Source organism: Eutrigla gurnardus (genome assembly GCF_963514095.1).
Source record: "Eutrigla gurnardus genome assembly, chromosome: 14".
NCBI lineage: Eukaryota > Metazoa > Chordata > Actinopteri > Perciformes > Triglidae > Eutrigla > Eutrigla gurnardus.
Genome location: NC_139937.1, coordinates 5,585,883 through 5,600,597, shown reverse-complemented (window position 1 = coordinate 5,600,597; position 14,715 = coordinate 5,585,883). Strand labels below are relative to the sequence as shown.

At 45.7% G+C, this 14,715-nt stretch overlaps 1 protein-coding gene across 4 annotated transcripts in view; it reads right to left on the bottom strand.

Moving 5' to 3' along the window:
- Positions 1-915: 915 nt before the first annotated feature.
- kif13a (kinesin family member 13A) overlaps positions 916-14,715 on the bottom strand; it is a 33,970-nt gene continuing 20,170 nt past the window's right edge. The window contains exons 15-40 of one of the 4 annotated variants that reach the window (XM_084026620.1): positions 14,495-14,581; positions 14,229-14,404; positions 13,358-13,568; positions 12,540-12,702; positions 12,284-12,427; positions 12,057-12,206; positions 11,734-11,898; positions 11,471-11,644; positions 11,214-11,365; positions 10,984-11,116; positions 10,094-10,240; positions 9,561-9,593; positions 8,522-8,621; positions 8,296-8,422; positions 8,149-8,204; positions 7,942-8,066; positions 7,269-7,445; positions 7,067-7,159; positions 6,815-6,967; positions 6,644-6,721; positions 6,513-6,563; positions 6,056-6,143; positions 5,804-5,955; positions 4,837-5,013; positions 2,940-4,101; positions 916-2,523 (exon numbers count right to left, since the gene is read on the bottom strand). In XM_084026620.1, the coding sequence (XP_083882746.1) occupies positions 2,390-2,523; positions 2,940-4,101; positions 4,837-5,013; positions 5,804-5,955; positions 6,056-6,143; positions 6,513-6,563; positions 6,644-6,721; positions 6,815-6,967; positions 7,067-7,159; positions 7,269-7,445; positions 7,942-8,066; positions 8,149-8,204; positions 8,296-8,422; positions 8,522-8,621; positions 9,561-9,593; positions 10,094-10,240; positions 10,984-11,116; positions 11,214-11,365; positions 11,471-11,644; positions 11,734-11,898; positions 12,057-12,206; positions 12,284-12,427; positions 12,540-12,702; positions 13,358-13,568; positions 14,229-14,404; positions 14,495-14,581 (4,408 nt within the window). In that variant the 3' untranslated portion in view covers positions 916-2,389. The remainder of the gene's footprint in view (positions 2,524-2,939; positions 4,102-4,836; positions 5,014-5,803; positions 5,956-6,055; positions 6,144-6,512; positions 6,564-6,643; positions 6,722-6,814; positions 6,968-7,066; positions 7,160-7,268; positions 7,446-7,941; positions 8,067-8,148; positions 8,205-8,295; positions 8,423-8,521; positions 8,622-9,560; positions 9,594-10,093; positions 10,241-10,983; positions 11,117-11,213; positions 11,366-11,470; positions 11,645-11,733; positions 11,899-12,056; positions 12,207-12,283; positions 12,428-12,539; positions 12,703-13,357; positions 13,569-14,228; positions 14,405-14,494; positions 14,582-14,715) is intronic. The other 3 variants (XM_084026621.1, XM_084026622.1, XM_084026623.1) reach the window with 3 other exon arrangements.

Sequence of the window (14,715 nt, the reverse complement as noted above, 5' to 3'; positions counted from 1 at the left end):
AGTCTCTTATCAGTTCAACAGCCAACTCTACAATATTGCTCTAATAGTTCTTCTTTAAAATAGTTTAAATTCAGGGTTGATTTACTAACTTCCACTCCATGCTGCCTATGAATAATCAACGCATTGCACATGCGCCGCAGTATCAGGTTGTCCACCCAGCTCTGACACATGAATATTCATTTTTGTAATCTAGCACACGTTTTGAGAGACATATAGCGGTTGACCCCACGGGGGCGCTATAATTAAGTTAACTCAAATGTGACATCACATCGCTGGCCTCATTAACGAGACTACTTGGAGGGAGTATGTAGTCTGGCAGTATTTATAGAAGGTCAAGATCTGACACAATAACAGACTTTCTATTTAGTGGCAGATCTAATGACGACACACACATCGTCTCTAGGGGCCAACATGTTTACACCTTTGTGTTGTTTACCTTGATATCGGCCACACAGGACGATAGATCCTGGGGACTGTGAACAGTGGCAGGAGACAGAAGCCAGAGAGTCCAGCAACCATCACTGTTAGAAGTAAAGAATCCCTCTCCACTCTATGTTGTTTACACTGCATGGCTAAAGTAACACACTTTAGAATAACCTAATTTAAAGGGACAATATTCTTTAGCTACATGCACAAATGTTTTTTTGAGAAAGGACGAGCAAATAATCAGATTTCCGGAACAGCAAAATCCACTTCCTCTTCAGATATGGACTTATTGATAAGGTCTCATTAGGGCATAGGGAACTAGAAACAACTGATGGTCGTGCTGTGCTCGGACGCTATCACACCAAACTATGAAAAGACCTAAGAACACAAGCTCCGAGCAAGAAACACATCATTAGAATAGATTTGAAGAGAAATGCATTAAAAATGACATATATTAAACATCTACTGGAAACATGTTTCAAGTCATATAAGAATGAGCCAAATGAAGAGACGACACGTTACGCTGATTGAAAATGTTCTATTTAGAACATTTTGTACCAATTCAAACAGTTTGTGATACATTATAAATACAATTCTGTACATTATAATAATGTAAATACTATGTTCAAATACATTTCTATTTACAACTCCTTATGAGGGAGAGCAGCTTTGTTCTCTTCTTTAAAGTAAGGTATTGGGTTTGTTTCATTTACTCGAAATTACAGCTCGGATATATAACTATTTCTAGTCAGTTCCACAGTTCACCACTTCCATAAAAATATAAGTCCACAGGACAGCTCTTCTTCTTCTTCTTCACTAAACTACTTTTGCGCCGCCTTCTGTAACGTGATGCCGTCCATCACCCACTCATCCAATACTCCATGTGAAAAAAAATGCATTGAGTACCCTTTAACATGTAGTGTTATATATTAGTCCGATAACATATAAAATGCAAATGGAAAAAAATCTGTTAAAAAGGCATTCAGTCAGACGGCTGCGTGGCTTTGAACGCCTCTGGGCATCATGATACACACACAGGTTTCAGGTCCACAGTTAATTAGTGTAAAACACGGTGAACTTGTTATGGAGCTCATCGAGGAGTCGGGGGTTTATGTGCCTGCCTCTATGGAAACAGGGCATTAAGGCACCAGTACATCCAGGCACCGGACAAAGCCCGGCTGCTTTGTTCCCCCGGATTAAAGTGATGACACGCGGCGTCTCGGTCACTTCAGTTAGAAAATATCTCATCGGTCCAATATGGAAGACGGTCGGCGAACTCTCCAAGAATCCTTTCCAGTGCAAGCATTCAAACAGCAACGGTCTCATGCTGGATGGGGATTATTTCCTCCACAGTGTTACAGTACTTCAACAGGATAATTTAACACGATACAACTGCAGTCAAACACTGAAAGCAACTCAGGTTTAGCAGATTTGTCTTCTGCTCAGGGTTATGTGGCATTACTCCAAGAGATATGGCACTAAGCTTTACTTGGACACAGATATATAGAATGTTTAACTCCCACATACGCACATTAGAAAAATAACATATTACTCATAACAGCAGATATGGAACCATAGTTCTTTGGTTTCCCCTGACAGATCATATTTGTTTGTAAATATCAACAGTAGTACATTCTTAATCTTCATATCCTAGATTACTCCACTATGAGCCTCAGGGAGGATGCATCGTCTTACAAAAATATTATAATGTTCAGAAACCAATGTAAGAATATGTACGTGGGTAATATTTAAGTTCTCTATCAAAAATATCCCCGTATAGAAAACTCAGATATGTGCATAGTGAATTTTCAGTGAACAGTAATACACAGAATACATCAGCACCTCCATTATAAAGGGGAGGAGCCCCACTGAAGTCACCCTGAGGGTCACCCATAGGCACTGCATCTTAGGAACACCCTCGGGGTCCCCGCCTTTCCTCAGACAGCAGGTCCTTCTTCGGATCCTATCTGATGAGAGTCTGTGGTTCTGTGTCCATGCAGGGTGGTCCTCTGGTGAGACGAGACGGCTTCACAAATACGCCGTGACCTGGGGGGCAGCGGAAGTACACTCTGCCCTGGACCGTCCCGTTGTGCTTTCCTGTAGGAAGATCGATCACAACAGATAGAGAGAACAGTTGTGGATAACTTATCTCTCAAACCTTCATTTGTATCAACAGTGTTAATATAAGTTTATTTCTCTGTCAGAAAATATTCTAAATAAAGTGTACATTTAAACTGAGTTATACTTCTTTTAGGTAGTTTAAATACTTTGCTGCTGGCTCTGTCCACAGCAGCTGTTACTGCTGTAGCTGGTACAATACACTAGATGGTGGTCTGCTTCTCCACCACCAGAAGCAGACCACTGTTAGAGAATTCTGACCAAGACATGATCTAAGCTGTATCTTTAAAAGCGCCCTCCGGTGGACAAACTATGTGATGACGACACAACTTCAAAATCACCTCTACATATGTCGAACTAAAATTGTTAAATGTAAATTTTGAAAAGGGGCTCACCCACTGCCATGTCAAGCATCACACCAATCCAGATCCCCTTCGCAAACTCCACCCCTCCAACATAGTGGACCGTTCCTCTCCTCTTCCCCACCCACACCTGCTCCCCTGGGGCCATCCAGTCAGGAAGCTGAGCTGCCGGGGTGCTCTCATCCCCGCTGGAATCCCCCGAGGGCTCGGCGCTGCTGGGGTTCGGGCTGGGACAGGGACTCCCGTGGGGCAGGTCTCCCTGGGCTGGCTCCTCCATCGGAGGTTCTCCTCCCGCTCGCAGAGTCGGTGCAGAAGACGGGGCTGTGGATGAAGGTGGGACTGGCGATGGTGATGCTGGGGATAAAGCTGGGTCAGGCACAGACATTGGGATTCTGGCTGAAGTGCAAACTACTGCTGTGTTAGCGCAGGACATGGCTACGCTAACACAGCCTGTATCATTTGGACAGTTGCATGTAGCAGTGGAAGTGTCTTCAGGAACAGATGTGTTGATAATACCAGAGACATCAGAGGAGTGTTGACCGCCAGTGTCACATGTTTCATTCTCCAATCCCTCCTGCTCCCATCCTGCTGTAAAATGTGCTATATCGCTGCCTCCAATACTGTCATCAGCCCCTTTAAAGTCAGTGAACTCCTGGCTGGCACTGAGAACACAGTGTTGAGGCTGACGGCCTGTTTGCTGCTTGTCTTTGCAATTAGGGATGCTGACAGGCGGGGAGGCAGGGTCCCGAGCTCCACCTGTTGAGAGAGGAGGCTGTTGGGTGTCATTCCCTGCAGAAACACTTTGGGTATCGGGGCAGCCTCTTCCAGGAGGGCAGCCAAGAGGGTCGTAGGGGTCTCTGAAGGTGCAGCTGAGGTGGTCAGAGCTCTCACTGGCGCTGAAAGGCATGTCGGACAGCGTGGCGTTGGAAGCACTGTGTGAAAAATAGCCACTAGTGCAACTGCTGGCCGTCGGGCTTCGAGGCACCTCTCTCTCTCCACTCCCGCCTCCACAGCGGCTTCCCCGCAGGTCAGACCGGGAGGATAGGAACCCCTCCTGGTTCTCCAGAGTGGCGTTGTAGATCTCAAAGTTCGCAAAGTCCTCCGGGATGTACGGCTGGAAGTTGCCGTTGTCCTGAGGACCCCGATCGAGATTCAGACTCATGTCCACATACGTCTCCTCGTCCTCCGAGTCCTGCTGATCAAAACAACAGCAGCGGGACAAAAGACACCCCACCAGACATGATGTCAGCTATTAGCCTGTATGGAGCATTAGCCTATATAAACACCTCTTTTAAAGTGAACGAGGACAATGAAAATGTGGTAATGGAACATGAATAATGTGGCACAGTTTCGTTAACTTTGCTTTAAGGTGTTTTTGAGATGTTTTAGTGCATCCAAACCCTTGTATGAAACCAACAGTACAGGAACGGCCTCCTATTTCTAGTGAAATATCACAGTGTACACTGGACAGTACGCTGGCATAAATATCCCACAAAGCAATGCGGTAGTGACGACAACGTTCATAACAGACAATGGCAGACGGTGCTGTTAAGTCAATGATGCTTCAATGTAAGAGTAAGTATAAGATTCTACTTTTCTAGATCAAATCAGTATTTGGGCACGAGCTTGGAATGGCAAAGGGAGTGACCTGCTCATTACAGTTCAGTGTGTCTGAAAGTTACATGTTGATGTTTATTCTCATAAAAGTATGTTGATCGATTAGACACATATTGATTATTTAGAGCGTTGTGTGTGATTTTGGATGGCTGAGAAGGTTGATGTGAAACCCTTAAAGCAAAGCGTGTCAGTGTGATACTTACAGCAGTGTGAGCGTGTGTCACGTCAGTGTGTGTGTGTGTGTGTGTGTGTGTGTGTAAAACTCTTCCAGTAACCTTCAGAGCGTGGGTGTGCCGGTGTGTGTAGCACTTACAGCAGTGTGTGGCAGTGTGTGGCTGAGCGGTCTGCTGGTGGGAGTGGTGGTGGAGGTGGAGGTGGGGGTGGAGGTGCAGGTGGAAGGCTTGCAGTGGCCCTCGCTGCCTGCCCTGGGCCGGCGCCAGGGGCAGGGAGGGGGGAGCAGTGCAGGGCTGTCCACACATGAGCGCATGCTCTGCGGATGGGTCAGAACAACACTTCACACACAGCATGCATGGAGCTGGGCAGGCCAGTTACACAGTTAGTGCCATGCAGATGTATTTCATACAAACCAGTGCTTGAAGTGTCCCGAGTGTGAGTCACCTTTTACTGCACCGCCACATCTTGTGTTTGCAGTCTCTCTGATCTCCTTCTTTCATAATATTACACTATCATAGACCGCAGCTAAGCTCTTGCCATCTTTTAATATTATATAAGGTGTTTGGTGCCATGGACTGCTTATTAAAAGGGAAACAATATGCTTGTTTTATTGGTGCAACTATTTATATACCGCCTCACAGATACGCTCTAAAACCTGCTGCTTACTGAAACATTTTCCTACATTCCTGGTGTGTAAAGGACCTGTGCCTCTTTAGGTCCACTTCAAGCACGGATGAAAACAAATATGCAAGGTTAGTTTAAATGGTTGGAAGAGCCACAAACCATCAGCATCCAATTATCAAAAACAAAATCATAAGACTTTGTCGAATTTAGCGTCGTGGCTCTCCCTAGTTGAAACCATGCTCCTGTGAGTCATGCTCTTTCATTTCAATACACGTTTTTTTCACAACGTCAAAGCCATTTCCACAAACAAATGGTCAGAGCAGCTTTGAACAATTAGTAACTGTGAATAAGTTTATCATGTGTTGGAGATGTGATTTGATATGATCAATGACATGGTAAAACGTACAATGGGGTTGAGAGAGGACTGATTAAACACAAACATGAATACTCTCCTCTGGAGAAAGTGAATTTATCCTCCATACCTCTTGTCCCAGCAGTGGCCGGGCCTCCAGGACTCTCTTCGCCTTGTTCTCCTCTTTAACGGGCAACAGAGACTTGAGGAACTTGGGGGGCTGAGGGGAGAGGACTTTGAAGGGGCTGGAGTTGAAAAATGTAGGACTCTCCGGAACCAAACCTGTATAGTAATATTCAGTGGTAAATCAGCAATAATGGAGCAATGCAGGAACATGTTTACCAGGACACAATGCAGCACATTAGCTGTTTCTGTAGTTTACCTGGATTCTCCTTGCTTTTGATGGGTGTGGTGCAAAGCGAGCCCTCCGGGGGATTACAGATGATGCCGTCAACGTTATCACAGTGGCCCTAGACAATAATAACCAGGATATGAGGCATTCTGTGTAAAACCTTAAAAAGTGTGATTTTTATTATCAAGCTGCATTTAGCTGTCAGTAAACTGAGGGAGGATTTTGCGCCCTCGTAGAACCAGACCCGTCTCTTTCTCTCACAGCAAGGTCACACATGTGGCCTGAGGTGATGTTTGCCTGAAAGATCAACGAAGTTCTACTCGACTCGAAAATATGCAAAGCTGCAAACTGTCATAACATAAGCTTACAGGCACAAACAACAAATTGTGCTCTGGTGACGCAGCATTACTTAGATTAATAACAAAGTCCTATATTATTACTATAGAAGTTTCTTGATTAACACATCGTTAAAGCACACCTTGCTTACCTTACAGTCTACATCTTCACACCCAGTCAGGTCAGTTTTACTACATAAAGACTGCAGAGCAAGAAACATGATGTTGTCAGTGTCATATTATTTCATAATAATAATGGTTCGGTGAGTGATGAATTCATTACATGCCGTACATTTGGTGTGCTGATGCTCCGTCTTATTTGTCTGCCCTTGGTAGTGAGAGCCTCCTTTACTGTGACGGCCTTCAGAGAAAATAAAACATGTGCATCTTTACGTGTCACTCAATCAGATCGTTTGTATTTCAGTATGTCAGTATACTCTATGTGTAAAAATACCTGCCGCAGCCTCTCCAGACTGAGGATGTTCTCAACTTCAAGAACCCCCCGTGTGTACTTCTCTATGTAGGTTTCTCCATCCGGAGTCTCCTCGCTGTCCCCGCGAGCAGCCATGAGGGCCAAGGTTTCCCTTTCCTCTGGCTCCTCGGAGGCCTGGAAAGGAAGGGGAAGACGATAAACACCCATGTGGTTATTTGTCACACACCCAGAAAGCAGCCATCAATAGATAGAGGTGGAACGAACAAGAAGTACCTTTGGTATATTGGAAACAATCTCGTACGTCACACCACAGGAATAAAGCGCGTTCTTCAAGGACATTCTCCTCTTCAGACTCTGAGTGAAACTCTGTATGAAACAAAACTATGTCGATCATCGAAACACAATCCTTTGTTAAACACCCATCTCTGCTGTGGGCGGAGCTCCTCTGATTTAATATCATCCCTCTTGTGTTGACCTGTTTGTTGTAGATGTTGACGGCGATCCTCTTGCGGAGCACCAGCTCCATGGAGGCGGGATGGCTGAGCTGCACCGTGGCTTTGATGATCAGGTAAATGCGTTCGTTGGGAGATGTAATGCGGTTGAGGTGCACAGAATCGTGGATGGATGAGTCCCAGGAACAAGCTGCCAACACCTGGTGGAGTGGAAGAGTTGTGTTTTATTAATGAAGCCTCACAATCGTCTACAGGGAGAGAATCTGGGTTTGCAGCAGTTGGTTAATGAGCAGAAAAATCACCATCTCATGACATTTAAACACAAAGAGGGCGGTGATGGTTGTTTGGTTAGCACTGCTTCTCAAAGGGAAAAAAAATGAAGAAAGTAAGATGGCTCTCTTAAAACCTTGAACATGGGTCATTATTGTCGGAAACAATAAATTGCCCTTAAGTGCTCTTGTCTGTGTGTGATTATCAGAGAAAAAAAGAACATGCAGCAACAATTAAAGTAGTAAAAATCAGCAGTTTTTTTTACAAAGATCCTTTGTAAAACAGAAATACACAACATAGAAATAGTGGATGAGGAAGAAATGGAGACGGCAATACTTTATGTTGATAAAGGATGATGTGGTACTTGGTGCATGTTTGTTCCCTTTTTGACCACAAGGAGGCAGTAAAATCAAACCCATCGCTTACCTCCTCATCACTGTGCCTGATGATGGGCAGATAGAAGAACTGGCTCCCATGCTCCTTGGGAAGGATAGAGTTAATGCCTGCAGCATGTGGGCCGGTCAGCTGCTCATTCACTGTCAGATTATCCGCTGGTGGTATGAAAGACGGTTAGCTTTGGTGCCTGAGTAACCTGTGAAAGATTGTTTGACCTACAGGATGAGTTTGCTTTACCATTTAAATCCAGGAAGAGTACAGGGATGTGGGCTTCCACCCCTGCAGGTGGGCTCCTATAAGGAGTTGAATATGATTAACGTTATTAAAAAAAAGCAAAGGCTGTAAATGAAGTGAGTCATGTGCATGGGAGTGTGTTGTTTTTACCAGTCTGCAGGAGCTCCAGGGATGCCACTGCCAGGCGCAGGTACCAGCACTGCATTTCTCTCTTCGGTCAGGCCAATCCACTGCTCCACCAGCCGAGCCTCACGCTCAATGTCTTCCTCTGACTTCTCTGGATGCGTTAACAAGGAGACAGATGTTTAATCACAGGACACGGACAGAAACACACAGCAGTCACGCTACTGGGGCCGAGAACTCGCCGAGAACTCGCCTTGCTTGTTGATTATTTTCTTGATTTGTTCATCGAGGTACTCCCGACGTTTGATCAGGGCCTCAGACCAGCGCTCTCGGACGCAGCTGAGATCTTCTTCCTGGGAACAGGCAGAGACCAGAATCAGTGCCAGCTGGCTCAGGGAAGCAAACGGTCTGCAGCAGGGCTCAGTGTGGTGTTAAAAGGACAAGGAGAGGGTGCATGGGGCTTTTTGGTCTGAGGGAGTACCATAACTGCTCTTTAATACACCCACTAGCCAAGCCAAGTGAAAGCTAATTTAAGCTAATTTAAGTTCCAAGGTCCCAAGGTGTGTTTTTACTTGTTTTTATCGTTTGAAAACGATTATGGGTCAAATTCTAAAAAACACACACGGATAAAACCTCCTTTTAACCCCTTTGAAATTCACCCACATGCATTCACACGTACACGCCTTCATGCACACACACCAACACGTCCTCTCATGCAGCCACAGAACGTCCTACCTGGATGTACCACACTGCTCTGTGAGGGGACCACAGTAACCAACAGACCTCAAAGCCAACCGCATCACGCTCGTTCTGACGTCAGCACACTTCCATCATGCAAAGAACGGTAAATCATGCAGTCATGCAATGCCCTTGTGATTCAGTGAGGTTCATTACTCCCGCAGATCTTCAGTAGTACAAGCAAACGGCAGCATTAGTGTGCAGCAACCTGAGGGGGAATGCAAGCGAGAGTGGGACAGGATCCCTGGCAGACGGACTGCCGGCTGGGAGCTCAGCCATGGGTGGAACTCGATTTAGCATAGAGGGCTGCCAAAGAACGGCTGGGTGGTGTGATTGATAATTACGGCATCAGAAATCATCCACATGTGCAGTTACTTTTTAATAAAGCACTAATTTAAGTTGGCACAGCCCTCTGCCTCCTGCCTCACATGCCCTCAGCAACAGGCCTAGTCACACACACACACACACACACACAAACACGATGAAGTTGGTTTCCTTCATGCTGCAGAGTGAGCTACAGGGGGAGCAGCAGCAGGAGGAGACTGAAAGGGTACCTGATAACTATCCATATCGTCTTCCTCCTCTCTCTGGCAGGAGAGAACACACTCAGTCAAATGTGGGGAACCAGAAAAAGCCCCCGACATGACAGCTCATTGCTTACCGTTCTCTACTCACGTAACTCATGTTATATCCATGTTTGTATGCTCTTGAGTAGTGAACACCTTTATACTCTACACCCAACCCCAGAATCTACTCTTAATCATTCTGAATGTAGAGAAAGGCGTTTATCAAAGTGTTGCTTCCTTTCCTACATCAGGGCACATCAGTGCATGCTAACAGAGCAAACAGGGCACTAATGAGTTCGTACATTCCTTGGCCTTCTTTAGACTCACTGCCAGCTTCCCAGATGAACCAGTCGTGGCACAAAACCAGAGACGGACTCATTTGGTCAGCATAATGCTGTTTATCACTGGCATGACACAAGCATACTGTCAGAGGCAAAATCAATTACACACAAATCATCATCCAATTTTGGTCAACACAGTAGTGTGAGTTGCATGTGATGCGTTTTTTGTGTTTCGCAGACCTGGTAGCTGTCGAGTGGTCTCTGTAGTTTGGTGGAGCGAGCGGACACACAGCCGATGGAGACAGACAGCACGGCCTCCACCAGCAGAGGCAGAGTGCCTGAGTTTTGGACCGGCTTCACACACACCTGCAGCCTCCTGGAGTGGCCCTGCTTGGACAAAACCCCCATAGTTCGACATCAGACTGCTGCTGGCAGCGCTGCACTGTCAAATCACTACATAGCTATCTTTAATTACATCGTTAGTTATGATCCTTTTAAAGCTACAGTTGATAGCTTTAATAAACATTTCGTCACATTTGCTCAAACTGTCACTATTTCTTGACAGAACACGAGACAGATAATCTGTGAAAATCTCATGTTGCTCTGCCTCCTTTTAGTGCTAATGGCATTTACAAGATTCCACCACGTCTGAAGAAAAGCAACCAATCAGAGCAGAGTACTCTCTAACACAGCTGCCTATGATTCCCTTTAAAACTGTGGAACTAGGCAGAACTGATCAAATATGAATCATCATTATGTTACTTCATTGCTTATTTCTTGCCTCAAGTGTACTGTTAAGCTGAAAAATGAGGACATTTGAGACCCGGCCTCCCTGTTGAGCAAACTTTCCTATTTGAAGACGTAATACAATCGTGATTCATATTTGTTTGATCAGAGTTAAGGAGCTTCACAAGCAGTGATTGACAGCTGCTTAGGAGCACTAAAAGGAGGGAGAGGAAGCTTTTAATAGCGTATCTGTCTCATGTACTAATGTCAGGATATTGTGACAGTTTGAGCAAGTATGACAAAAAGGATTTTTTTTGTTTTGTTTTTTAACCAACCCTAGCTTAAGTGTGTGTAGGGAAGCCAGTCTGACCTAAAGGGAAACTGGCTCATAGTTTGTCTCTGACCTGTCGGAGTTGGAAGACTCCTCCTGTACTGATGTCTTTTCCAGGAAGCAGCTCCACAGACGAATACTCTCCCTGCTCGTTCAGCTCCTGGATGGAGATCACCAGCTCAACCCTGCGTGACACCTCACTCCATCTAGAACACGCACAACAAGCCCACATGAGTTAGATGTGTGTGTTTGTGTGTGTATATATATACACAAAAGCACGAGTGTAACACGCGACATGTGTACCTGTCTCGGAGCGTCTGGGTCTTGGCCTCCAGTGCGTCTAACTCCCAGCGGGAACGTCCGTTCCCGGCGCAGCGGTGACCCCACACTTCTATGGCCAACGCTCCATCTGATATAAACTCCAGAAACTCATCTGTCACATGCACCACATAGTCCTGCACCGAGACAAGAGGTTTGTAATATAAAGGAGTTAATAAAAGTGACAGGAAATGACATTTCTAAGGTTGCAACCAGACAGCCAGCAGCTCCTTCTCATCTACCTTGCAGTGATCAAACTGGACAGTAAACTGGGCATCTGGGCTCCGAGGGGAAGGTCTGTCTGGACTGACCATGGGAGGAGCCACCGTGGGCTCACCGTGCTCCCAGAAGGTGTACTGACAGAAGACAAAGTTGGAGAGGTTGATCGGCAGACCCGTGACCTCCCTAATCCGCACCTGCAGCAAGGAGACAAGATTGTCTTTGGAACCGTATCTCCCAGTGAAACAAATAATAAATATTCATCCCTGTGTAAAGGGGCTTTTACCCTGCAGGTGAGTCTCTTTGACATGTGGACAATCTCCCCGTTGGTGTCCATCACCTCATAGCAGCTACTCTCACTGGAGTTCTCTGACGAGTCGTCTCCCCCAGACAGCCGCTCTGGCACGGCTCCACTGACTCGCATCAGCTCAATGTGCAACCTGCCGGTTACCTGGACACCCAGACCAAGGACACATCATGTCCACCAATTTAAAAATATATATACGTGCATTATTCTTTCATGTGGACCTGATGTAATAAGCGTATTGGAAAGCTGCCCCATAAAGAATTTATCTTTGTATTAATCCGTTTATGTCGGTGCACCCTTACCTCTCCCTGTTGGCTGATGATGGGGACGGCATATTGCAGTCTGACATCATGGAAAAGGCACTCCAGAAAAATGTTGGCCACTCCTATGAGGTTGTGGTTCTCTTGCGCCTCATAGAATGGGTCACACTGCTTACTGTTTGCCTTGTTATACTGAAAGAAAAAACAGAGAAACACCTGAATGACTCCAGTTAATGTTTTTATCTTCTCTTCCTGTCTCTGGTTCGTACCATCTCCTCGGTGCCTTCCTTCCAGTCCCTGTAGTGGTCTCTCATATCCACCAGTTTGTTTTCCAACTTCTCAATGGTCCACACCTGGGTCCCCTTCCCTTTTCTCCGCACCTGAATGGCTGGCTCGCTCACTATTGCTCCACGCTAAAAACAGGTGAACAAGCAGGTATTCAATAAGATCTGTACCGATGACATACCGTGTCCTCTATGGAGTCGACGTGGTGGTGTGTGATTTCAGGGGGTTCAGAGGTCTGACCTTGCGGTTGGCGCTGAGGTTGGCAGCAGGAATCTGAAGCGTGACCTGATAGTCGGTCAGTTTGTTCATCTCCTCTGCCAAAAAGTTGGCTTCTCGCACCAAAGTGTTGGCTTTCACAACCTGCTCCCTGAGTCGAGAGAGACTCTGACGAAAAAGCTCATCCCTGAGAGAGACACACACACACACACACACACACACACACACACACACACACACACACACACACACACACACACACACACACACACACACACACACACACACACACACACACACACACACACACACACACACACACACACACACACACACACACACACACACACACGAGAACACAGAGATGATTCATTCATGAAGATGAAGACCTGCCACCTGTTATGCACCCTCAGTGTGGACTTAAATAGACACAGTCCTCATTTAAAGGAACAGCTACATAGAGATGAGACAGAAGTTACTGAATGACTTGAAAAACGTGATGTTTAAGATCAAGGAGGCAAAATAAAAGGGAACATGATAAAAACGGAGTCAGGTCAGAGGATAATGGCTAAGGCTTACCAGCTATCAAGCAAACAAATGTAGCTCACTGCTACAATGATGCAAGGCTGAACCCAGCATAGTACAAGCTGATGTGCTTTTAAAGTGTCGGAAAGGTTTTGGTGTAGTAGTAGTGTTGGATAATCTCTTGGCAAATTCTACGTTTCTTGAAATACTTTCCAATTTCCTTCAACTGGAAAAAGTGAGAAAAGGAAAACGACTGCACATCTCAGCCTCCCTGCGGCGCCGAGACTAGAGAAGTTACGTGAGCGTGTTCCACTCACCGCTCCTCCGTCCACAGTCGCAGTTTGCCGTGCGTCGGGAACGTAATGCGCTCGCTGCTGCTGCGGTGGTGTTGTGGCGTTTTCTCGGGGGACAGCTGTTGCCGTAGCGACTCCAGCTCTCGTTCATACATGACCCTCTGCTCCTCCAGAGCAGTCCTCTTCTCCTCCAGGTACTGCTTCTCCAGCACCTGGACCACGTTCTGCATGGGGTCTGCACACAAGATACAAGTATTTATTAAAGGTAACAGGAGCAGCACTGGGCAAAGCTTCTCCGTTAACAGGACAGCAACCACCACAGCTGATAACAAAGTTATGAGATTTAATAAAATTATCATTGATAAGTGCCTTAACTTACATTTCCTCTCTGCAAACTAAAAATCATCATACTTTATTCTTTTGTCAAGCACAAATGGTGAATATTTGGCTCAATCTTATATGTTCTCATATGTTAAGGTTTGCTGCTTCTCTGTTGGACTGTTGATTACACAAAATGAGCAATTTGACGAAGTCGGCTTTGGCTCTAAGAAAATTTGATGTCCACTTTTCACCATTTTCTGTAATCAAACCAAACCAACAAATCTAAAGATCAATCGATGATGAATATAATCATCTGAGCCCAAACTAATTGTCTACCAGGTTGCAAAAATCAGCTGACAACTGATTGTTGTATTTAATACTAGAGCTGAGCTTTTCTATACTGGAAATACAAACAAAGCAGAGTATTGATTTACGCATTTCTAAAAGATGTTTCCAGAGAACTGGAACAAGCTGACGTTCTAGAAACAGAAGTGGAATACATGCTGTATAGAGCTGTGAGCTGAAATCCTAAAAGATTATGCAGATTGCAGAAGGCAGATTAAACAAATCATACCATTGTTCCCCAGAGTCTTCATTATGACCTCCATCTGGGCAAACTCGTAGCTGTAGTCCTGCTCAGACGAGGCCTCGCTGGCGGTCTCCACATCCGCCTCGATGAAGCTCTCTCTGGGGGAAGCTCTGTCCAGCTCCTTTAAACGGTCCCGCCGCTTTCGCGCAGGCAGATTAATCCTACAGAGCAACAGTGATGTTTCCAATCAGTTTTAAATTACACAACTCTTCACACATTTGCATGCGGCCACACTACGACACATCTCGTACCTAAAGAAGTGATTGTTGCCCCATAAGATACGATCTCCGTGCCACAGGTGCACCAAGGAGTCAATCATCGTCCCGTTCACACAGGTCCTGCAGAAAACAGAGGAATGGAACTATTTATGAAGAAGATGTCAGACGGCATTATAATCTTCATCTTCAAACGGGGGGGAGGGCGACTTATTGAGCGGGACGGAGACGTGGCTCTGATATCAAAGCGAGGAGCT